Source organism: Pithys albifrons, chromosome 20, assembly GCF_047495875.1.
Source record: "Pithys albifrons albifrons isolate INPA30051 chromosome 20, PitAlb_v1, whole genome shotgun sequence".
Taxonomy (NCBI): Eukaryota; Metazoa; Chordata; class Aves; order Passeriformes; family Thamnophilidae; genus Pithys; species Pithys albifrons.
The window spans coordinates 12,508,946-12,532,017 of NC_092477.1; the positions used below are offsets into that span (position 1 = coordinate 12,508,946).

At 49.8% G+C, this 23,072-nt stretch overlaps 1 protein-coding gene across 5 annotated transcripts in view; it reads left to right on the plus strand.

The window, feature by feature from the left end:
• Window positions 1-23,072, plus strand: part of NEK6 (NIMA related kinase 6) — a 45,012-nt gene that overhangs the window by 15,988 nt on the left and 5,952 nt on the right. For 3 of the 5 annotated variants that reach the window (XM_071574413.1, XM_071574411.1, XM_071574414.1), the window contains exons 2-8: window positions 2,649-2,773; window positions 8,982-9,122; window positions 9,926-9,988; window positions 10,523-10,633; window positions 14,407-14,515; window positions 15,723-15,830; window positions 21,667-21,761. In XM_071574413.1, the coding sequence (XP_071430514.1) occupies window positions 2,681-2,773; window positions 8,982-9,122; window positions 9,926-9,988; window positions 10,523-10,633; window positions 14,407-14,515; window positions 15,723-15,830; window positions 21,667-21,761 (720 nt within the window). In that variant the 5' untranslated portion in view covers window positions 2,649-2,680. The remainder of the gene's footprint in view (window positions 1-2,648; window positions 2,774-8,981; window positions 9,123-9,925; window positions 9,989-10,522; window positions 10,634-14,406; window positions 14,516-15,722; window positions 15,831-21,666; window positions 21,762-23,072) is intronic. The other 2 variants (XM_071574412.1, XM_071574415.1) reach the window with 1 other exon arrangement.

Here is a 23,072-nt window from a genome sequence, read left to right on the forward strand (position 1 = left end):
TAAGAGTACACCTTGTACCTTTGTTGGCAGAGTGCAGTGCCTGGGTGGTGTTGGCAGCTCTGTGCAGAGCCCTGTGGAGCCCCTGGCCGGGGTCCCTGTGGCACCGTGCCCTCTGTGCCAGCAGCCTGGCATAGCCGAGCTGCCAGCGCGGGGCAGGACACGCTGTCCCGAGGTGTCAGCGGGCTCAGCCCTGCCATGTCAGCTGGGCTGGATCTCTTGTCAAAGCTGCTCTTCTGTTCCTTCTTCCAGCTGTAGGGCTTCAAACCAGCAGTGCCCAAACCCAAATGCTGCCCTGTTCCCTTTGCCCTCGTGCCAGATGGGCTGACCAGGAGCTGAGCAGTCCCCACAGGAAAGAACTGTACCCTGGGCTTCCTGTGGCAGCTGCAGAGCTGCCGTTCCCTGAGCCCTGTCCCAGACCTGGGTGTGGGCAGGACACTCAAGTTCCCACACTCAGGAGTAAATCCCTGCCCGTCCTGGGACTCCAGCCCTTTCCCAAGGCAGGATGCAGTGGGTACATGGTGTGATCCCTGCCCCACTGTGGGTACCTCAGCTGGCACTGTCTGGACGTGCCTTTGTCTCGGGCTGGGAGTGAGCAGTGTCTGGGTTCCTGTGGAGCTCTGGGGTGAGCAGCCAGGTGCCAGTGGCCTGCAGGGTTTGCTCTGTGCCTGTGGACTTAGAGAGAACATGTGGTGCATTATCTCTTCAAGTGAACAGCCTTTCTCCAAATCTTGAATAATAAAATAATTAAGATAGTTCTGGCGCTGTAACACAAGGCAGGAATTTCATAGAACACTTCAGTGTTGATATTAAGAGACAGTTTTATTTAAGTATTCACCTGGTCACTAATAAACCTACAGATGCTTCAGATGAGATTGAGGGAATCTTAAAATCCAACTTCTTCTCATTGTCAGTGGTTCTCCTTTTCCTACTGGAGTTTCATGGTACGAATTTCGTTTTTATTGAGTGCAACCCTTGTGTTCCCCTGTTTTTGTGCAGCAGGTGCTGCAGCTCTCACAGTTCTTGTCTAGTGTTTGTTAGAGTGGAAGTTCATTTACTGAAGAAACAAGAGCCTTTTTTCTGCTTTCTCCCCACACTGTGCCTGTGTTCCAGTAGCTGCTGTTGGGAAGGATCTGCCAGAACTGGAGGTTTATCTCACTGACAACTGTTAAAAGAACTGAGCAGTACTTGCTGCAGAAATTTTTCTGCATCGTATTTTCTGCCCCACTCCCACAAATATTTCAAGTACCTTTGTATTTTAAATGAAGAGTTAGTCATTGCCCAAGTGCCAGGCATGCACTGCTAATACACTAATGAGGTCGGGCTGTGCTCTTTGCTCAGGGAATACTTGCCAAAACTCCTGAAACAAGTTTCTGCAAATGCTCCTGTTGGCCTCTAAATCTTCCCTTGTCACCAAGAGGCTTCAGCCTCTGCTGAGGGCAGGAGCAGCGTGGCTGGGAATGGCAGAGCACCCCAGGGGGGTGGGATTGGGGAAACCAGCTGGGAGTAACACTGTTAGAGGAGCCCAAACCCCTGGGGATGGCCCTTTGTGAGGAAGGGACGCGAGTTATTCACTGTGTGTGTCCTGTCAGGGCTGTGACTGTGCTTTGGGGACTGGCTTTGCTCAGGGCTGGCACAGAGCAGGGAGCCCTGGGAGCCCCTCCGAGGGCCTCAGGAGCTGATCCAGTGCCCAGGGTTTGTCCCAGAGTCAGGTTTGAGCACAAACAATGGAGGTGTGGGGTTGGTTTTGGTCCCTGCTGCCCCTGCACAAACAGGAGGTCTGGGAGGTGTCCAGCCCAACTGCCCTGTCCCCTGCAGTGTTCCTGAAATCCCTGCCCAGCTCTGTGCCAGGGAATCCCTTGCTCTGGCATCTCAGTGTGGTCCCAGCACTGGAATGTCTCAGCTGCCTGATGGGCAGCTCTTTGCACTCCTGCCTGTCCTGGAAGCCCTTTGGAAGATGAGGGGACTCTCATTTCTGATCCCTGGCTGGGGCTGGCCTGGAACTGCAGGGAACAAATTCATTCATGGAATTTTCCCTTGTTTCTCTGTTTGTTCCTACAATAATACTTCAGCCTCATTGAATCCAATATGGTTTCTAGCTCCTTCTTTTTGTCACCAACCTGCATGAAAACTTGTCATTGGGGGGAGAGGGAGAAAGACTGTGGGGAAAGCTACAATTTTAGATTGTCTTTGACCAAAGGAAGCTGCGAGTCTGGTGGGACTTTCTGTTGTGTTTGTGTTACAAATGGAGACGTGCTGACCTTTCTGGAGATGTCCCCCAAGTGTGTGACACCACTGGGGACCATCAAGGCCAGGTAGCCCTGGGGAAGTGACAGTAACCTCTGTTCTTTAGTAGATAACAAACCACTGACCGAATCAACCCATTTTCTGCTGATTGTGAGACAGTACCAGTAACATCTGTGGTAGTGACACCTTTGTTGGTGGTCCCTGGAGGGAGGTGGCTTTGTCCTGGTCAGTGCCCAGCCCTGGGTCTGTCCCTGAGAGCCACCTGGGAGGTGACCAGGGCAGGAGGGGGAGCCCTTGGCTCCTGCTGCCTCCACAACCACTTGCAGGCTCACCCCTGGGCAGAGTTCCTGCTTTCAGCACGGCTGGGCAGTGATGAGCCCTCTCTGCCCTTTGTTTCCCTGCAGCAGAACTGTGAGGCACAGCCTGGTATGACACCATGGAGGGGCAGCACAACCACCCACACCACCTCGGGGACCAGAACAACCCTCTGTGCAAGCTGCCGGGGCAGGACTTCCAGCATGACCCTCAGGTAGGTCTGGGTGTCTCCAGGCTTTCTCCTTCTGCGTTTTCTCCCCTTCCTCTTATACAGCTCCACATTTCTCAGCACTGAGCCTCCTTTTTCTGATTCCCCCTCTTTTGTTTTTAGTGCAGTTATGGCAGATTTAGGGTATATCCAGTCTGGGATTCTGCCAGCCAGCCAGAGCTCCCTGAACTCAGTTTTCTGATGATGTTAATAAGAGAAAAAGGAAATAGTTTGATTTTTTGCTTGGAGCAAGTATTTTTAAACCATCTTATGAAAACATGTACTGTATTGGCTTTTCTCTTGTCCTTGATTCTCTGAAGAAAAGGCCAAAGTAAAGCAGATGATTGTGTAAGTGAATAAATGTATTTTATTTCCTTTTATAGTTTAGTAATAAATGCTGAAGAGGCAATTAGCAAGTAAAAAGTTCATCCTACATGAGACTGTAGGCTCTCTGTGGCTCTGGAATCCACCCCACAACGTGCTTTGTCTGTCCTGTTCCAAGGGCTCACTGGAGCAGCTCATCTCTCTGCTGCAGAGTTCAATCTGCCTTCCACACAAACCTGGACTCTGTGAACTGGGGCTGTTTCCCTTTCCAGCCTGTCTGTGTGGTGATCAGAGCAGGGGGGTTTGAAGGAGCAAACAAAAAGCATCCTGGACAAGCTGGGAGAAAGGAGAGTGTGGTGTGATGTCACCGTGGGCAGGGGGCTGGGCTGGGGGCTGTCCCTGCCAGGGCTGACCTGGCTCCCTGAGCACTGGTGAGTGCTGGGAGAGCTCTGGCAATGCCCAGGGTGGGCCTGGCACGGGCAGGGAGTTCCTGCACCCAGAGTGCACCTGTGAGGGTGTCCTGGGCAGCACTGCTGGGAAAGTACCAGGGCATGGAGCAAAGCCCCCTCTCCTAATGTAGCAATTTGTCATATTAAGTCATTTAATAATAATTGAATCCCCTTGATTAATCTCCTAGAATTAGCCAGTTGCATTTTGAGCAATTAGGGTTAATTACTGCCTCATTTGGCAGGATGGTGCCCCTGTAATTATTTCATGAACAAGATTAGGAAGTGTTCCTGTGCAGCAGATACGTTCATGGCATCTTGGAGCACATGTTAGAATTTGTAATGACATAGTTAAGTGTAATTAGTAGCTAATAATCTGTGTTCTGCTGTGATGCTGATGCTGAGTGGGCTCATTTTGCTGTGTGGTCATTGTTCAGTGAAACCTCCCCTCACTCTGTAATACCCAAGTTGTGTTAATGGAGGGCTCTATTAAGGGTTCTGAGGATGATCTAATTTGGAATTAGAATTGCAGGAAGACTTTCTTCAGTGTTGCTGTCAAAATAACATAAAAAAAGCTGATGAAGAGAAATACACAGACCACCAGAGAAGTGGGGAAAATGCATATTACAAAGCCATACTGTGCAGAGGGCAGGCTGCCTTACACTGGGGCATGATCTGATTGGTGATTACAGATTTCTGATCTTCCCTTTTTAAGGAATATATTTAATTTTCAAATCTCTGGTCCGTTTTACTTGGAAGAATCCAAAGTTCCATCATCTCTTTCTTCTGAAGACTCAGGTATTGCAGACATGCTGTGCAGTGGCCTGTGGAGGGCAGGGAGGTCTGGGGGGCTAAAATGGACCAGACTTGTCTAACCAGGAACATCATCAATGACAGAGAGAAAACCTTGAGCAGGAAACACCAGGCTGTGGAGTCCTGGATGAGGAGGGGTTTGTGTGGAATGGCCCTCCCTGCCATCCCCTCATTCCAAAGGGCTGTGTCAGTCCCCAGAGACCAGAGCCACAGTGAGCTCCTCTCCTACAGGATTTTCCTGCATCTCTGCTGCTTCCTAAAGCGTTTTTTCCCTCTGACAGAGTTATTATTTCTGCTTTATGACTCCTCAGGACAGAGCTGGGAGTGTGGCAGCTTCTGTCTGCCTTTGGCTGCTGTAGCTTAGTTAGTAAGAAGACACTTCTGAGTAATGCTGGGTATTGAGAAGCTTTCTATAATACAAAAATAAGCCAAAAAACCATAAAAAGGGCCAAATAAATTCACAGTTTTGGTTCTGCCACCCTTACCTGCCCAGTGTTGTCCTGAGGAAGTTTGTCAGCAAGAGGAGGAAGATTTCCCAGTAATGTTCCAGAGTGAGAGTGTCAATTAGATCAGGCTCTGGATTGCTTACTGTTTATAGCAGTAAGTAATAAAAGTTATTTAGGAGCAAATCAGTGATCTAAAAATATGGAGTTGTAATTTTTCACTTAGTTTTCCTGCTAAATACACACAATAACTCACTTTTAAACAACCCTTTTATATACTCACAGCTTAGCAGCAGACCTACTAAGAGATTATTTCCATTATTTCCAGCTGGTATTTCTTTCCTTGTCATGCTCTGGTACAAATTTCTGCTGGTAGGGATGGTAAAACTTTGAATTTCAAACCAAGTTCCTCAGCAAACTTTGAATTCCAGGTGACAGGTGAGGTGAAGGATATTTTCTGATGGCTGTGTAGTCTGGTTTTGAAGCCCAAATTGAAAAACCTGATGTATTCTTCAATAATTACTTGGCTTCCTGTTTGAAGGATGATCCATATTTTAAAAGTTCCCTCATCTCCTGCGAGCTCAGAAGTTCTTTCTTTAATCAATCTGTTCTAATGTGTTCTCATGAATTCACCCTGGAATTTCAGCCTCACAGTGTGCAGAATTCCTGGCAGGGAGGCAGCACTGGAGGCAGGTGTGGGCCGAACTGGAGGGGTTTGGAACACTGGTGGTGGGAGGGAATCCTTGCCTGTGGTGTGTGTGGCACTGGAGGGGCTGCAGCTCCCCCAGTGCTGCTGCAGATGCCTCTTAAAGGTGAAATTAGTTACAGGAAATGTCAGTCAGATGAAGGATGCACTTTAGAAGCAGGGAAACCATCCTTTAAAATTAATGATGCATTGCAAATATCAGAAAAAACCTTCTATCCAGCGTAAAGATAATTAAAATTCAGGTCAGAAGTGGATGACTTAGTCAGGCTAAATTTTTTAATGAGATTTCAGAAATTTAATTGGGCGAGTACATTTTTACTCTTCTAAAGAATATTTCATTTTGTGGCTCTACAGGAAAGATGCTTTTCTTGGCATCTGCAGCTTGCAGGGCCTGACTGTTCAGCTGTTGGTTAACCCATCTTTAGCAATTTTGGGGCTGGTACAAACAGTCTGAACTGACCTGGTGGTTTGTGCAGGCTGCTGGCTGGTGCTGCTTTCCAGTGCCAATCAGCACTAAAACAACTGGCTTTGTTATTAATTCACGTGAGCACTCCGGGGGGGTGTGTTGTGCAATTAGCAGGGAATATTCCCCTTTTCCAGCTCATTCAGGCTTGGATTTGCTGCCCCTCAGGGGGAGCAGCCCTGGCTCTGCAGCAGGGCCACACAGCAGTGCTTGCTGATGTTTGGGGCTTTATTCACAGGGCACTTCTTTGCCCCAGTGAGGGGTTAGAGGCTGCAGGCAGAGCTGCTCCCACACTTCTCTTGGGGCTCTTCAGGTTTTCCCCAGATCTCAGGTAATTATGAGGAGATAAATTTATTGGCCAAACACTAATTGCTCTGGAGATTAGAAGTCTTTCTACAGAACAGGTTCTTCTTATTCCTTCTTATCCCAAAATACAAATTCTGGGCTGTACAACTGCTCATTAAGAAAAATAAAACAGAAAAATGTGTTCAGGGTGTGTGTCTGTCCTGCCTGTGCCTGGGGCAGGATGTGGAGGGGACTGTCCCAGGGGTGAGGTTGGCACGTGGTGTTCCTGTGGGCAGAGGGGCTGCCAGGTGGCACTGCCACAGAAACCCCCGACAGTGGGGAGGTGGGAAGCAGAATCCAGTGCCCAAGGAGAAGGTGCATGGCCAGGGACTGCCCTGGTCCTGCCTGCCCCGTGTTTGGCAGGGTTGGTGTGTGCTCTGGGCTGTGGAGCCTCCTGGCACTGTTTGTTCCTCGCCCCCACACGTGCCCACTCAGGCTGTGCAGGGCAACTGGAGTTTGTATTTCACTGGGGGGTTTTTGGTGTTACAAGACCTTACTGATTCTGTTTGGCAGAAAATCTTGTCCCACCCCAACTGTGAGGCTGAGAGCCCTGGCAAACTCCTCCCTGGAGTGCCGTGGCAGGGGCTGCTGTCCCAGCCTTTGCCAGCTTTGGAGTCTGTGCTCTGGCACCAGTGACTCTGTCTCAGAGCACATCTCTGCCAGAGGAGGTGCCCAGAAGAGCTTGTTCTTGGAATCATCTCTGCATTTCTCCTTAAAAATGAATGGCCTCTTTATCTGAATGAGGAATTAATTGACTTTAATATTTGGCCCTTTTTTTTTAACAGAGTAGGAAAAGAATGAGACTTCATTGTGTGGGTGAAGAGAACAGCCTTTGTCTAAAAACAAGTTCTTCCCCTCCCTGCATCTGCCCTGGGAACAGAAATGTGCCAACAGCCCCATTTTCATGGTGCCCAGTGGCTGGAGCCCTTTGGGTTCTGTGCCTGCTGAACGAACAGGCCTTGGCTGGAGGTTGTGGGGTTGCATTTCTGCCTTTGCTGCAGCTCACAACTGTCTGAGCTGTTGGGTTTGGCAGCAGCTGCCCCTCCTCACAGGCTCCATCCCCAGCAGGTCCCCAGGGCTGGCACAGGGCAGGGCAAGCTCTGCCCACAGCCAGCCCTGGGCTGCAGGACATGGAGGGCAGGGGACACCCAGACCACCTGGTGGGCTTCCTCTGCTTTGGGATTTCTACCTGATCTCTGCATTTCCAGCATTTATCAAATATAAGTGGGGTTTTTGAGTAACAAACTTCCATTGTGGAGGTTCCTCCTGTGTTTGTTGTGATAACGATGCTCTAAAGGTGACACTTTCAAAATAGCTTGTCTTGGTTAATTGATGCAGTTTGTGGGGCAGAAATTACTACTTAGGGGATTTTATTGGTGAGTTTTCTTTAAAATGCTGAATTTTACAACTTCCTTCACTAAACCTTTGCCAGATTACTGTGATTGTAGTTCAGAGTAGCACAACCCACCTGGAAATGTGGAGGCATTTTGAAATGCCTGATGGATACTTTTAATTCTTGTTAAGTAGTGATCAGTTTTATTTCTGTTGCAAAGAAAAGAAACTCAAACTTATTTACTCATCAAAATAAATACACACTGTAAGAGATCCACACAGTGGCTGGTAGGTGGTGCTGACAGAAATGTGGGCTGAAAGTTCTGCCTGCATTTGAAATCTCAGTTCCAGCCCCTTCCCCTGGGCCAGGCAAGGGCAGTGGTGGGCACAGCCACCCCCCTGAGCAGGCAGCAGTCCCAGCCTGCTCTCCCAGGCCCTCGTGCTGGCACTGCTGCCCAGGTGGGGCTGTGGGCGAGGGCACAGCCCTGGCAGCCTCTCCCCACCCACTGGTGTTGGGGGCTTCTCTTTCTGTGATTTTGATGCAAACTCTGAAACTCCTCAAGATGTTGAGGCTTGGGAACGTTCTGCTTGGCACGTGTGGTACTTGGAGTAATTAATTTCCTCATTTCTCGTTAAGCACTGTTTGGCAGTGGTGCTAATTGCGGAGGAGCCCAGGGTGGCTCTGAGGGGCCGTTCCCACCGGGGGGGCTGTGCCCCTGCCTGGCTCCTGTTCCCTGGCACTGCTTGGCACCGGCGTGGGCACCTCCCGCGTGGCACGGACAGGGGGGCTGGTGAGGGGCTGTGCAATGAGGGAGAGCAGTTTGGGACTAATTAGTTCCTTACACGCCAGGCAAGGCTGCAATTCCCGTTTGAAGAGTCCTCTGGCTCATCCTGGGGCTGATCCATCCACCAGGAGCTGCTGTGCTGGTGGCTGGGGGGGCAGGTGGGACCCCGAGCCCCGGTGAGGAGGGGCAGGTGGGACCCCGAGCCCCGGTGAGGAGGGGCAGGTGGGACCCCGAGCCCCGGTGAGGAGGGGCAGGTGGGACCCCGAGCCCCGGTGAGGAGGGGCAGGTGGGACCCCGAGCCCCGGTGAGGAGGGGCAGGTGGGACCCCGAGCCCCGGTGAGGAGGGGCAGGTGGGACCCCGAGCCCCGGTGAGGAGGGGCAGGTGGGACCCCGAGCCCCGGTGAGGAGGGGCAGGTGGGACCCCGAGCCCCGGTGAGGAGGGGCAGGTGGGACCCCGAGCCCCGGTGAGGAGGGGCAGGTGGGACCCCGAGCCCCGGTGGGTGGGAGCAGGAGGTGCCCCCCTGTGCCAGGCACTGACCCCACTCTCTGCCCCCCAGAGGCACCTGTCGGCGTTCCCCTATCGCTGCACCCTGGCTGACTTCCAGGTGGAGAAGAAGATCGGCCGAGGCCAGTTCAGCGAAGTTTACAGAGCAACTTGTCTGCTGGACAGGAAACCTGTGGCCTTGAAGAAGGTTCAGGTGAGCATCTCAGTGCACTTTCGTGTGTATTTTACATTTCACCTTTTTATAAAGTAAATAAAGTTTAAATTGAATATTAAAATGCTTGATGAAGTGAGGTTGAAATTGGCAGTGTGTGAAAGGATGAGGCCCTGTGGCTGTGCTGGCCCTGGGGGTTCCTGCCCTTGGACACAGCCCCACCAGGGGAACACCAAGGGGACAGTGCCTGAGCTTCCCTCGGGAATGTCAGAAGCATTCCTGAAAACCTGAGCTGCCAGCAGTGTAGATTTGTAACTTGGCTGAAAGTGTTGGGCAGTGTTCAGAACAGTGTTTTGTTTGAGGAAATTTCCCTTTAATCCTTCAACAGATCCTCTAAACTCTCATTTCTAGGGGCTGACTCTCTGATTATTACAGAATGAATATTAATGCTCAATGGTATTGCTAATTATTACAGAGAAATCAGTGGTAGTTGTCTCTCTCTTTAAAAGGGAAAAGTAAATATTTTGCCTTTTATTTACTATACGAAATTAATGGTAACTAAAGCAATGGAAATCACAACAGCAAATTCACAGCCTGGTATCTCTATTTTCCATGTTGCTTAGAGTATTGCCTGCAGGTTCTAAAAATAGTGTTACCCCAATGTTAGCCCTGTAGTGGTTTCAAAATAAAGAAAACATTGATCTTTCTTTGATCTGGGGGTTGTGTGAATGCTCATTACAGTAGAGGATATACAAATTGGGGAAGGAAAGACCAACTGCTTGTTAAAGTCTAAAGTAGTTTTTTGTTTTGTTTCATTTCTATCTTCTATGTTTTTGTCTTTGAAGATTTTTGAAATGATGGATGCCAAGGCTAGGCAAGACTGCATTAAAGAAATTGACCTCTTGAAGGTATGCATTTTTATAGTGACTTTTTCCATTTTTTGTTAGTTTTGCAAAAAAAAATTGTTTTCAGGTTGGCAAATAAAACTTATAAATATATACGCTTGTAAGAGCATAAATAATCAGAAAAATAAACTGACATATGGAATTTGTGCATTATTTTCCTCTGCCAAAACTTTAGTTTAATTTTGTTCATGTTTTAAGGGGCAAAAAGACCTCAAGCAGTGCTGGAATCAACAGCTGGGGTTTTGTTTATATTTAACAGGGGAGAAAACCCCAGTCACTGCTTAAGGACACTCCTTTCAGGACAGAGCTCCTGAATGTTTTGCAAGTTTGTGATAGAAGTGGTTGTTTCACTCCCTTTGAGCTGAATCACTTTTTACTCAAACCACGTGCTTGTGCTGGTGTGGAATGGTGTCCTCACAGGCACTGTCTGGGGTAGCTCAGCCCAGCCTGGCTGCACTGGGGCAGCTCTGGGTGCAGGGGCTGTGCTGTCCTTGTACAGCACTCTGAGCTTCCCTCTTGCATTCCCTCCACCCGCAGCAACTGAACCACCCCAACATCATCAAGTATTTGGACTCTTTCATTGAAGACAACGAGCTGAACATCGTGCTGGAGCTGGCTGACGCCGGGGACCTCTCCCAGATGATCAAGGTGAGGCTGTGCCCGTGCTGGGGGTGCCACAGGGGGAGGCTGCACGGGCTGGGGGGGCACAGCTGGGCCAGGAACACCTCCCTGCTCCTCCTGCAGCTTTGCACACCCATGGGCTGTGTCGAGAGCTGGCCCAGTGTCTGGGGGCATTTCAGACACCCCGGGCCATGCCAGGAGCTTCTGGCAGTGGCTTCAGGGGGCAGCGAGGGGCTGTGGTTTGGTGGGACATGGGAGTTCCTTGCAGAGTTGATTTTCTCAGCCTGTGATTGATGGGGACATTTAATTACTGTTGGGTTCACTGCTCACATCGTCTGTCTGCCACTCTGAAGACATTCAAGAAGTGTATTGACTTTCTTTGCAGTGGGGATTTGGGTTTGAGAAAATGTTTCAAGTACTTGTTCTTCTTTTATGTTGCTCTTAGGAATACTTGTATTGCTGCAAACCAGCTTTAGTTAAGCTGTTACCACCTGCTTTTATATTTTCTTTGACATGTTAATCTTTAGACATACATCCCTTGTGAGAACAGATGTGTTATATCATGTTTGTTAGCACTCTCAACCTTCTCTCCATGTTTTACCTGGGTTTTGCCATCATTATTCTGTAATTATCATAAATGAATGTTTGGAAAGTTCTCCTCCTCCTTGTTGTCACAGTTAAAATATCTTATTAACAGATTTGTTTTCTTTGCCAGCAGAGCCACGAGGCACTAGGCCAGGGGCTGTCAGACAAGTTATCTGTGCAGACCACAGACAATGGCTAAATTACAGCACCAGGAAAATCTGCTCCGTGTCCCGGGAGGGCCCCTGGAGAGTGAGCTGGGAGCAGGAGCTGGCAGAGCCACTGCTGGGACAGCCCTGGAGCTCCACTCCAGCCTCAGTCCCAGCCCTCAGCAGGGCAGGGTGGTGGGTGTGTCCCATCTGAGAGGACAGTCCCAGGGCTCCACTCCAGCCTCAGTGCCCAGTCCCCAGCAGGGCAGGGGTGGTGGGATGTGTCCCATCTGAGAGGACAGCCCCAGAGTTCCACTCCAGCCTCAGTGCCCAGTCCCCAGCAGGGCAGGGATGGTGACATATGTCCCACCCAGGGGGACAGCCCCAGGGCTCCACTCCAGCCTCAGTCCCAGCCCTCAGCAGGGCAGGGATGGTGGGATATGTCCCACCCAGGGGGACAGCCCCAGGGCTCCACTCCAGCCTCAGTCCCAGCCCTCAGCAGGGCAGGGATGGTGAGATATGTCCCACCCGAGGGGACAGCCCCAGAGTTCCACTCCAGCCTCAGTCCCAGCCCTCAGCAGGGCAGGGATGGTGGGATATGTCCCACCCAAGGGGACAGCCCCAGGGCTCCACTCCAGCCTCAGTCACAGCCCTCAGCAGGGCAGGGATGGTGAGATATGTCCCACCCAAGGGGACAGCCCCAGGGCTCCACTCCAGCCTCAGTCCCAGCCCTCAGCAGGGCAGGGGTGGTGGGTCTGTCCCACCTGCAGTGTTGGGGTCCAGCTGGGATGGGCTGGGGGGGGCTCAGCTGCACCTTCTGCCCCCACAGAGCTCTCTCTGTTTTCATCTTTCACCATTTTCTAGTGGCTTCTTCTGCGTTTTACCCCTTTCCCACCAGATCCTGGGAAACTGGAGCTCATCTCAGGCTTTGTGTTGTTGTGGTTAAAGATGGGAAGAGGCTTGTGAGGGCAGAACTGGAGCTCTGTGTGACCCTCGTGGGCTGTGCAAGAGTTTGGCTTGACTTTTGAATCTCAGCTTATAAAACATTTTACCTACAGAATTGTAACATTTCATAATATAAAAATGTGCACTTTTTTGTCATCTGCAGTTTTTAGTTTCAAACATCCCCTACTGATAAATATGCTCATTTGTCTATTTGTCCTTTGGCTATTTAACTTTCTAAAAATGGCTTTGTGTGCCATTCATTATAATAGGCATTGTATTTCCAAAGGGTCATTGGTACTCTTGGTTGGGTGCCTTGCCCAGCACTGGGCTGTGCTGCCTGTCAGTGCTCCCTGGCTGCTCTGGGCTCCCTCTGTACTTCAGGCATGAAAACCAGGAATTTGGTTCGTTCAAGGTCATAAAAATGAAGTTTCTCTATTGGTGCAAATCTGGAATTCTGCTGTTTCATTTGTTTTATTTAACCAAACCCTAAATGCAGGAGGGAGCCAAGGCATCCTCCCCAGTGTGTCCCCACTGCAGCAGTGGGGCCTGGCTGTCCCCTCAGCCTCCCTGGGGGGGTTGCAGTGGCACAGCAGTGACAGCACCGGGGGGTGAGGTGATAACGCCAGGGCTGCCTCTGTCACGCCCTGCTCTGCATTATTTATGAGGGATGTAGAGCTGCAGGAAAACCCACCCGAGAGTTGGGCCTTCCTTGTAAATGTCAGGCAAACCTTATTGGACATGACATTTAGAAAATTATCACTTGTGGTCTTGCATATCCACTCTTAAGTACTTTATTGAGAATTAAATAATTTTATTGTGTATCCAACACTTCCTCCCTCACCCTCTGTGATTCCCGTGCACTCCCTGTTTGGGGCTGAAACTGTTGCAGTCTGTCAGGTTTGCTGCCTGGGGAATTGCAGGGTTGTGCCCCTTCACAGCTGATCTGCGAAGGAGAATTTGCGATTACTCGAGTCAAACACGAACCAGTAACAGCATTTCACATAAAACAGAGAATGTGACAACGGACATCAGCTGTCAGTGCTGGGAGGGAAAAGCACGAGATGCAGAAAGGGGCAGCAAACAGTTCCCTCCTTTATTCTCACAGCAGATGGGAATTCTCTCGGGTACAGTGCAGGAGCAGTGCAGCTGTGCTGAGCCAGGAGGGTGCACAGCACTCCAGAGTCATTATCCAGGGACACCTCGTGTGCCACAGCACGAGGATCAGTCTGGAGCCTCCAGAAGGGTGTTACAAGTGTTTTGTTAATGCTGTGGTTGGAGGGCAGGCTCAGTGTCCAGCACAGGATGGGGCCATGAGAGGGCAGGGACAGCAGCCCAAGCCCTGCAGAGCTGGGATGCCTTGGCAGGGGATGGACAGGGCTGGTTGTGCTGCTGAAGGGGAAGGAGCAGGGGAAGGTCTGTGCTGTTTGCCCTTCCCTGAGGCTGTAGCTGCAGTGAGTGGCAGGTTGCAGAGCTCCAGAGGTGCAGCACCACTCCATGCATTACACCTCCCATTGTTCTGGGGGCTGCAGGCATCCAGAGGGCCATGGAGCCTGTGCTGGTGCTGCCCAAACACCCTCCTCTGCCTCCTGATCAGGGGTGTCCTTCTGTCTCTCTGGAGAGTTAATTTAGTATTCCTATTATGCATGAAATAGAATATATTATTCTTCCTGATCACAGGAGAAACACGATAGTTCATTGAGGCTCTGGCCATCTTTGGAAAAGGGAAGCAGATTTCCTTGTCCTTGTTAATAGACGATGCAATAATGAATGTTTACAAGGGGCTTTTTAATGGTCTTTTGTTTCTTAAGGCAAAATATTTGAGACATTTGTTGTTTTGAGGCATTAAATATGTTTTGCAAGGTAATTAAGGAGATTAATGCTAATCATAATTGTGTCCATTCAAAAATGTCAAACCTATTTAAGCATATTTTTCATAATAGTCACTAATTAGTGAACTGCATCGAAGTTTCCATACAGAGAGGAGGAGCTAAAAGCTAATCAGAAGAAAAGTCTTGCAGCTGCAGATCTGGAAGACATGAGCAACCTGCAGCTGACTAACACAATTCCAGGAACGAGTGAAATATGTTGCTTTTTCACTGATCATTTCTTTATTTCCTCCCCCAGTATTTTAAGAAGCAGAAACGGTTAATCCCGGAAAGGACAGTGTGGAAGTATTTTGTGCAGTTATGCAGTGCAGTGGAACACATGCACTCCCGCAGGGTGATGCACAGAGGTAACATTAATTCAGTCTCTTTTCACTGAATAATAATATAATGTTCCAATTAGTAAGCGCCTGCATTCAAAAACAATTATGCTGATGTTCAGCCAGTGCATGTTTAGAGGGGCTGAGGCTGCGAGATGGATTCCTCCTTCTGTCTCTGCCTCGCTGGGAAAGGGTTCAGGCCCAAGTGAGGGGGGTATTAGGGAGATGAGCTGCTTTGTATTCCAGACACTGATATTAAGTAGAAGTGTCAAACTTGCCATTAGAAAAGTGTCAGAAATAAAATGCTGAGACTCCTGGAGCCGGTGAACTCTTAAGAAATAGTCTTCATTATATTAGCTGTGACCTTAGAGAGCTGAGAAGAGTTTTCCTGTCTTGCAGGCTTTTCTGAAATATTAATACAAATACATCCCACACTCTCATAACCTGTTCTCTATTTTCATTAATTATTTTTGAGTCTCTTGTCTTAGAACGTCTCATAACTTTGAGCTCTGTCCAAAATTTACATTGGTGCTTTCAGTGTCAGTGAAATGCTTTGTGAAGGACCGAACTCAGGAAATGCAAATACCCCAAAAGGCACCAGCACCAGTCTCTGCTGCTGGTTATTTCCTTGCTCCTTTGAAGGAGAGAATTCTTCACTATATTTTTCAGCAGTGTGGTATAATTTTTACTCCTTTATGCATCCCCTGATGCAGTTTATCAGGTGCACTGGAATTAGGTCTGTAATTGGTGGCTGAAATGTGAAGCCTCACACATTGAGCCTGCTTGGGAAACTGAGGTGCCAGTGATTTCTACACTAGAAATGAACCCTGAACCAACTGGGCTGTACAGAGCCCAGAATTTAGGCATATGTGGAACAGTAATTAGCCCTTGCATGAGGGGATGGGGATGGGCAGTAGTTTCCTGTGGAAAATGAACATTCCCAAAGAGAACTGGCCTTATGTCTTTGATTTCCCGCAGTTAAAGGGGTTGCCTTGTTCTGTTGAGCTGCTTCCTCCAGTCTCCCTCACTGGTATTTCTTGTGTGCTGGGCAGTGTGCTCTGATTTTTGTGTGTGTGCAGAGCTGGGAGCCTTGGAAGGCTGAGCCCATCAAAGCTGTGAGGAAAGGCGGTTCAGCTCGAGCCCTTTGTGCAGAGAGTGCTGCAGGCAATGCTGCTCCTGCAGCCTCAGAACCACCAACCTTCTGTGGCTCTGACCTTCTACCTCCTCCTCCTTGCAGACATCAAACCAGCCAACGTGTTTATAACAGCCACGGGGGTGGTGAAGCTGGGAGACCTCGGCCTGGGCCGCTTCTTCAGCTCCAAAACCACCGCAGCACATTCCTTGGGTAAGTGGGGCTGGCTGGGCAAGCCCTGCCTGCAGCTCAGCTGGGATGGTCTGTCTGTCCTGTGGCACTCAGAGGTGCTGGGGCAGGGCATGGGCACTGCCTCTGCTGGGCTGGGCTCTCTAAATGCTCTTCAGAGGCATTCACAGGTGTCCTCTGCTTTAAAGCTTCACTTGTTTTTTCCTGGTAAGTGTGTGATTTGTAGCAAATGTAACAAATGCAGCTTTTCCACCCTAAAATAACATATTTGCCTGCTCTGTGCTTGCTGGAATTTAATGTTTCTCCACCACCCTCTACAGCAGGTGCTGTTCAGGCTCCTGCCCCTGGCTGGGCTGTGATGGTCTGAGGTCAGTGAGGTGTTCAAAGCCCTTGTGGCTCATCTGTTCCAAAAAGGAACTTGAAATCCAGCTTAGGCTTTAAAGGCCCAGGTTTTCTTCATGTCTTCCACATATCTCAAGGTTGTCTCCCTCCTTTTTAGCATTAGCATTAATTCCAACACTACAGAAAATTCCACAGTATAAACAGTTAATTGTTTAAGTCTCACATTAAAAGTATTTCATAATTGTGTCTGTAACCTCCTGAGAGGTGATTTTCCATTTTTATGAATAGGTCTGAATTTTTTGAGTCCCAAAGGTGCTTCTGTGTTAGAGCAGTGCAGGAACTTTGGCTTCTGATGCATTACTTGGGCTCTGTTACATTTACCCCTCTCAGCTGATTTTGGAACACGTGCCATTTGTTCCACTCTTTGTTTTGTGCAGTTTCCTCCACTGAGTGTGAGTCTTGCTGAGTCCTTTCTTCCATGTATACAATCTTTATTGATAACTGGCCAGTACACTGAGGCTTCTCAGAGCACAAGGAAGGAAGATTCCTGCCTGGTTTCATGTGTGCTTAAAAAAACAGGAGGCATTTCTACAGTTTAGTTCATGAAATAGGAGATTTCAGATTTCCCTTTGCATCAAAAGCTGTCCTAGGATTTATCCCCACTGTGCTTAATAGATGAAAATAAATCCTTTTCACAGAAAGTTACAATCACATCATCTGAACAGGCCAAAATATGATCATGTCTAATGATATGATCTTATCTAGTTTGACTGCTGCACTTATTATATTAATAAGAATAAATTGGGGCTTGGAAACTGGCTGCACATGTAAGCCAAGCTGTGACCTTTAGCAGGGCTGCTCCCTCTTAATTGAGAAAGCTCAAGTAGGGAGAGCTCAGCCCCTTGTGCACAAACCTGCCCCTCCTCGTGTCACCAAAGCCCTGGAAAGAGGAGACTGAGGAGCAGAGCCCTGGGGGAGCAGCACTGAGTGAGCCTGGGGAGGGGTGGGCACACCACCATTGCCAGGGGGTCCTGGATCCACGTAAAAAACATTGTACCAGTCACAAAATACACAGACTTGGAGCTTCTTTCCTTTTTTTGGGTGATTTGCCAGGGATAAGGTTTTGCAGCAGCAGGGAATGGGCTGGGCTGGGTTCTGGTGTGAGGAACCCACCACTGGGTGGTTGGGAGGGACAGGACGATGCCCACACCCCAGCAGTGCCCGGCCGGGCTGCGGCCCAATGGCACTGCCCATCCCAGGTTGCCATGGCAACCGCCCAGCCAGCCTTTCCCTGGCTGCTGACCCACGAGGGGAATGTGTGGCTTATGCAGATGTGCCCCTCCCATGCCCTCCCTGGCTCTCCAGCCTGGCACGCAGGGCAGCGGCCGCCCCGACCCGCTGGCAGGTGGAGCAGCGGCGGCGGCAGCTCCGCCGTAATTAGAGCGAGGAGCAGAGCGAACGTCACATGCATTACCAGGCAGCAGATCATATTTGTCAGGGAGGATTGCATACATAAAAATTAAGTGACAGTACATGCCTGGGTAATGAAAGAAAAATGGCAGATTTGCCTGTACACAGCTCGGGAGATGCGGCGGGAGCGGCGCGGGTGGGCACGGAGAGCCCTGGGAAACCTGCACGGGCACAGCTGCCAGAGGGGACACCTGGGCACCTCCAGCCTGCCTCGGTGTGGGGACAGGCAGCAGGGCCCAGCTGGGGCACGAGGGTCTGGGCAAGTTCCCCCCAGCCACCTCGGCTGTGCTTTCCCTTGGGAGAAGGCAGGAGATGCTTTTCCTGCACAAGCCTTGCCAGCAGTCACGTGTCTTAAAGGTAACGGCCCTCCAGTCCTTCCTTCCCTAATTTTAGACTTTGGAAAACAACTTTCCAAAATAGAGAATTTCCATTGATATTAGAATGGATCATGATATTGAGAATGGGTATAATGCCCAATTTTAGCCAGATAAACTTGGCATTATCCAAAGCTTCTGACTGGCTTTACATTTCAAAGAAACAAGAGGAAAAAACCCCAATCAAACAAAAAACCTCACAGGAAACTGATTTTGCACAGAATAGTCTTGTTTTGGAGCAGATGATTTATTATTTATTCTTGGACAAGAACATACTTAGAGCAGATTTTCCTGTCAGGGGATGCACATAAGTCAAACTTCCCAGCTTAGAACATGCCAATAGCCACGGGTTGGAGTACGTGGGGTGTTACATGTTCCTTCTGGTTCCTGCTTGGGTAGGAGGGTTAACAGGGACTAACTGAGGAGCTCTTTCATAAATGGCCCATTTGCCTTTCTTTTTGTTTCCTTTGCTTGCCCAGCCAGTTTGCCATCTGAAACAAAATCCCAGGGCTTGGAGGGGCTGGTAACCAGGACTTGGTTAGAAAAATGGACACGAGAAAGCCACTGAAAATATCAACAGCCAATACTGTGGGAATTTTGACAAGTTTGGGCCTTTTGGTCTGTGCCTCTAGAACAGCATTTGTGGAAGAAAAGACAGATGCAGAATTTCTGCAGGTGTCTGGTACTACAAACATGTGAAAACCCAGCTAAACAAACACACCCCAAACGACCAAAGCACAGAGCTGTAAGCACTTAGGCAGGGCTGTGGGATTAAATGCTAATAAGAAAACAAAATAGAGAGCCCTAGGGCTGCAGGTCTTGTAGCAACAGCTGCAACATTATGCACAAAATATTGAGTTTTTTTCTAAGAATAAGTAGATTTTATTTGTTTGTTTCCCCCTTGAAACAATTAGTGAGGGCACCTCACACTGAGATTTGAAGGAATTTAAAGTGTATTTTAATGCCTTTGACCACAGTTTCTCTTTAACTAGTTCCCAAATTCTACCCTGGGAAAAGACCTGAGCCACCTTGTTGGAAACACACCCAAGGAATGAAACACTTATAAAGGGGTGCTTGGGAACTGGGCTGCTTTTAAACAATTCTCTAGTTTTCCTTGGTAACCTACAAGTGTGGCTTCCCTATGGTTTTGCAACCTTTATAACTTCAAAGGCATTACTTTACCACCTGGTGAGTGATATTGAATCTGAACAATATTTTGTATTTTCAGCAGGGCAAATGCCAAAGAAAGTTTCTGATTTATGGTCTCCGATTAGACTGTTCTTGTCAAATTGACTAATGGGATGCACTGGCCAGCCCTGACTGATTGCACTGGAAGCCTTGTGCAGTTTTCTAGAAGATGCTCATTACAGGAGATTCCCATGTAATGCTGGATGGGCCATGAAGAGAATTGGGCTTGTCAGTCTTTTATCATGACAGTTATTTAAAAATTAATGGGTTGGGTTTGAGCCGCAGAGCCCTGCCCTGCTCGTTGGGACCTTTGCTGACAAGGCTCCAGTGATGGCAGGTAAATGGGGTGGGTGGCACTGGGGGACAGGAGCTCAGGCCTGGGCTGCTCCAGGGCCCTGGGTGTCATGGGGCAGGAGGGCACTGAGCCGTGGCACGAGCCTGGCACTGCCGGGCCCTGCGGGTCCAACACTGTCCAACCCAGGCGTTATCGGGAAACAACGGGCACTGCCCCATCAGGGCACAGCCCTGGAGCCCCCTCCCTGCTGCTGCTGCTGCTCTGAGGGGGCCATGCAGTGACCTGGAACGGCTGAGCCCAGAGCAGGGCCCTGGCACGGAGCCCCTGGGGCAGCAGTGGGGCTGCTCCTGGTGTGCTATGCCTGGCTGTGCCCTGCTCCCTGTGCTCCTGCAGGGCAGGGACAGAGCTCTGCAGGGCAGGGCTGGGACAGCAGCCCAGAGAGGCTGCACGTGGGGACGTGTCTCCCACTCTGGGGCTCAGTGGGGGCTTCCACAACTGTCCTCAGGAACTTCACAGAATGAGTCACTTCTGCTTCTGCAGCTGCATGTTTGGAAGCAGGAAAATGAGTCAGTGCAATCCCAGCCAGGTCTGTTCTTGCCCAGAAACCTGGCACTGTGGGGACTGCTTGGAGAGCTGTGCTGGCCATCGGGAGTGTCCCGCAGGCACAGGGAGAGAGCCATGGAGAGGCTCCCTGGGCTCTTGGAATGAGCCCTGTCTGCTCTCGGTGTCCTGTGCAGCCACTCTGTGTAGTCTGTTAAAAACTATTGGCAGAACTCTGGTCTCTTCCTCACACAGGAGCCTTTCCCTGGCAATTAAACCCAGCCAGATCTGGGCCTGTCAGGCTGACTTGCTCCTCCTCAGCATGGAAACAAACTAATCTCCACGTGGTATTTTTCCTCTGTTGTGGTTTGTATAGAATTTGCAAAAATGTAACTTCTCATTAGGGTACCCTGCACATTTATAGGGAGTAATTTCTTATCTAATGACCTGAAAGCATGAGCTGGGTTCATTATCCAGGGTAGCTGATTGCAGAACATCTTGGGGGTCCAAATAAATGACCAGCTCTGTGCTGGGTCACCTGTGTAGGTGGCAGGGGTTGGGTTTTCCCTCTCAAGGCTGTTGCTTTCTCCCCAGAACTCATTTATTTCCCACAGTGCAGATCCCTCCTAGGGAAGGCTGGGGAAGGTGCTGGCTCTTCTTCCCCCTCCACCTCCAGCATTATCCTTCAGCTGCTTATTAGTCCTCCAGCTGTCTGCAGTCAGCATTTCAAATGGAGAAATTGTAAACTGAATGTTACAGGCAAATTAAACATTTGCCATCTTGTGAGGGAAAGGTCTTTAATTAGGAGAAGGATCCACTGGAATGCCAAAAGAAAAAAAAATTGACAGGGGACAGACAAGCAGGGGAAGCAGGAGAAAAGAGCATATACAGTCCTTGGATGTTTTAATAAATGATGTATCTGAGGATTATTTGATGTAGTTGAGACTGCCAGCATGTCTTGTATTTTCAGTACCACAACTGAAACTTATTTAGGATTTAAAAAAGAACCTTTTTGAGGTAAGGAATTTATTAATAATTTCCTGTAACTTCTGTCCAAAATACTGCAGTAAATTTCTTTTGATAAAATGCAGGCTTGTGGAAGTACATGGAAATCCCCCAGCTTCTGATGTGACTGCCAGTTGGAGCAGGGTTTAAAGTTTGGAATGATCACCTTGGTTCTTTCAGCAAGTTTTTGCCCTGGCTGGTGCTGGGCTTGTCCCTCCCCTCTTGCTGCAGTGCCTGGAGAGCTGTGGGGGCCCCACTGGGCTGGCCCAGGAGAACAGCCCAGGACTCTGTTGGGGCAGAGCACAGTCCTGGCATCCTCCTGCACCTCAGTGCTCTGGGGTGAGCCTTCCCCATGGCCCTGTCTGGCCAAGACACTCTGAAGGTGCTTGGGAGCCTGAAAGGGAAGGAAGCCCCTTCCCAAATGTGAGAAATACTGAAGGTATTTCCCATAATTTCCCCTTCCTCTGGCTCTGTACCTGGTGGTGCATTTGATTCCACACCTTTGACACCATCATTTGTCTCCAGTCTGGTGAGCCCTCCTGATGAGCCCTTTGTGCCCCACCTGCCCTTGGGTGAGTTGCAGTTTGGCTCAGGCTGCACAGCCACCTTGAGACAATAACCCCTGGGGTGTGTGTTTGTTTTGCAGTGGGAACTCCCTACTACATGTCCCCAGAGCGAATACACGAGAACGGCTACAACTTTAAGTCTGATATCTGGTCTTTGGGCTGCTTATTGTACGAGGCAAGTATCTTCTCCCTTTTCTCCTTGGGTTGGTCTTCCCATGGGGTGTAGGGCAGGAATGGGGGGGTCAGGCTGCCTGCAGGTCCTTGTGGGAAACCTCAGGAAAGGTTGTCTCATTTTGTGCTCATCATGTGCTCTCTGAGCAGGGACAAAGAGGTTGTGCCACGTGCAGCATTCCATTCAAAACTGGTATTTTATAATGAAGGGTGGTGTGCCTGTCACGTACACCCAGGTGTGTGTACCTGGGTGTGCTGGTGCTGCTCCAAAAGGAATGTGGAGACTCTTGTGTGTATCGGGGGGATGAAAGTCTGAGCTCCCAGGAACTTACTGCGCTGAGCAGTTGCAGGGGTTGGGCCTGAGGAGGAGTTCTGAGGGCAGGCAGGGAGTGTGGCTGGCAGTGAGTGGGGCTGGTCCCACTTTGGAGCTGCCCCTGCCATGGGTCTGGCAGTGAGTGGGGCTGGCAGTGAGTGGGGCTGCCCCTGCCATGGGGCTGGCAGTGAGTGGGGCTGCCCCTGCTGTGGGGCTGCCCCTGCCGTGGGGCTGGCAGGGAGTGGGGCTGTCCCTGCCGTGGGGCTGGCAGGGAGTGGGGCTGTCCCTGCCGTGGGGCTGGCAGGGAGTGGGGCTGGCAGGGAGTGGGGCTGCCCCTGCCATGGGGCTGGCAGTGAGTGGGGCTGCCCCTGCCATGGGGCTGCCCCTCTGGGCTCACCCCTCGTGTGCTGCTGCAGTGCCGGGGGCTCCGTGTCCCTCCCAGCTGAGCTCCTGGGGATGGGAGCCCAGATTTATGCAGAGAAATATTTAGCCTTGTGCTAAGATGTGTTTCTGTTGCAGGCAATATGGTCCCCTTATGGCACAGGAGTCTTGGTACTCCTTGTATTTCAAGAAGCTGAATTAATTGCACACTAAACATAATTCCCTGGTAGGAGTAGCAGTACTACAGTAACAGCTGAGGGATTTGGCATGAGAAACGTTTCTAAGTTCCCTTCCTACATAGGTAAGGCTTAACTTAGGGAGCAGGAGCTGTGAGATCTTGAGATTCCAAGGAGGACTTGACAGGTACCAATTTTGTGTTCAGTACTTAAACAGCTACTTGACTTTTTAAACTTTCTAGAATTTCAAACATTAAACATCAGCTCTGTGTGTCTTTGAAGGAGCTGTGGTTTATCTGCACTGATTTCTTGTAAGGAGAATGTTTTTCCATTTGGCTTAGAAGTCAGGAAGGGGGATGCTTGTTTGGGTATGAGTCACTTCTGATATTTCTCCAGATAGATTGTGCAGATAAGCTGCAGGGAGATTTAATGTACAAATTGCCTT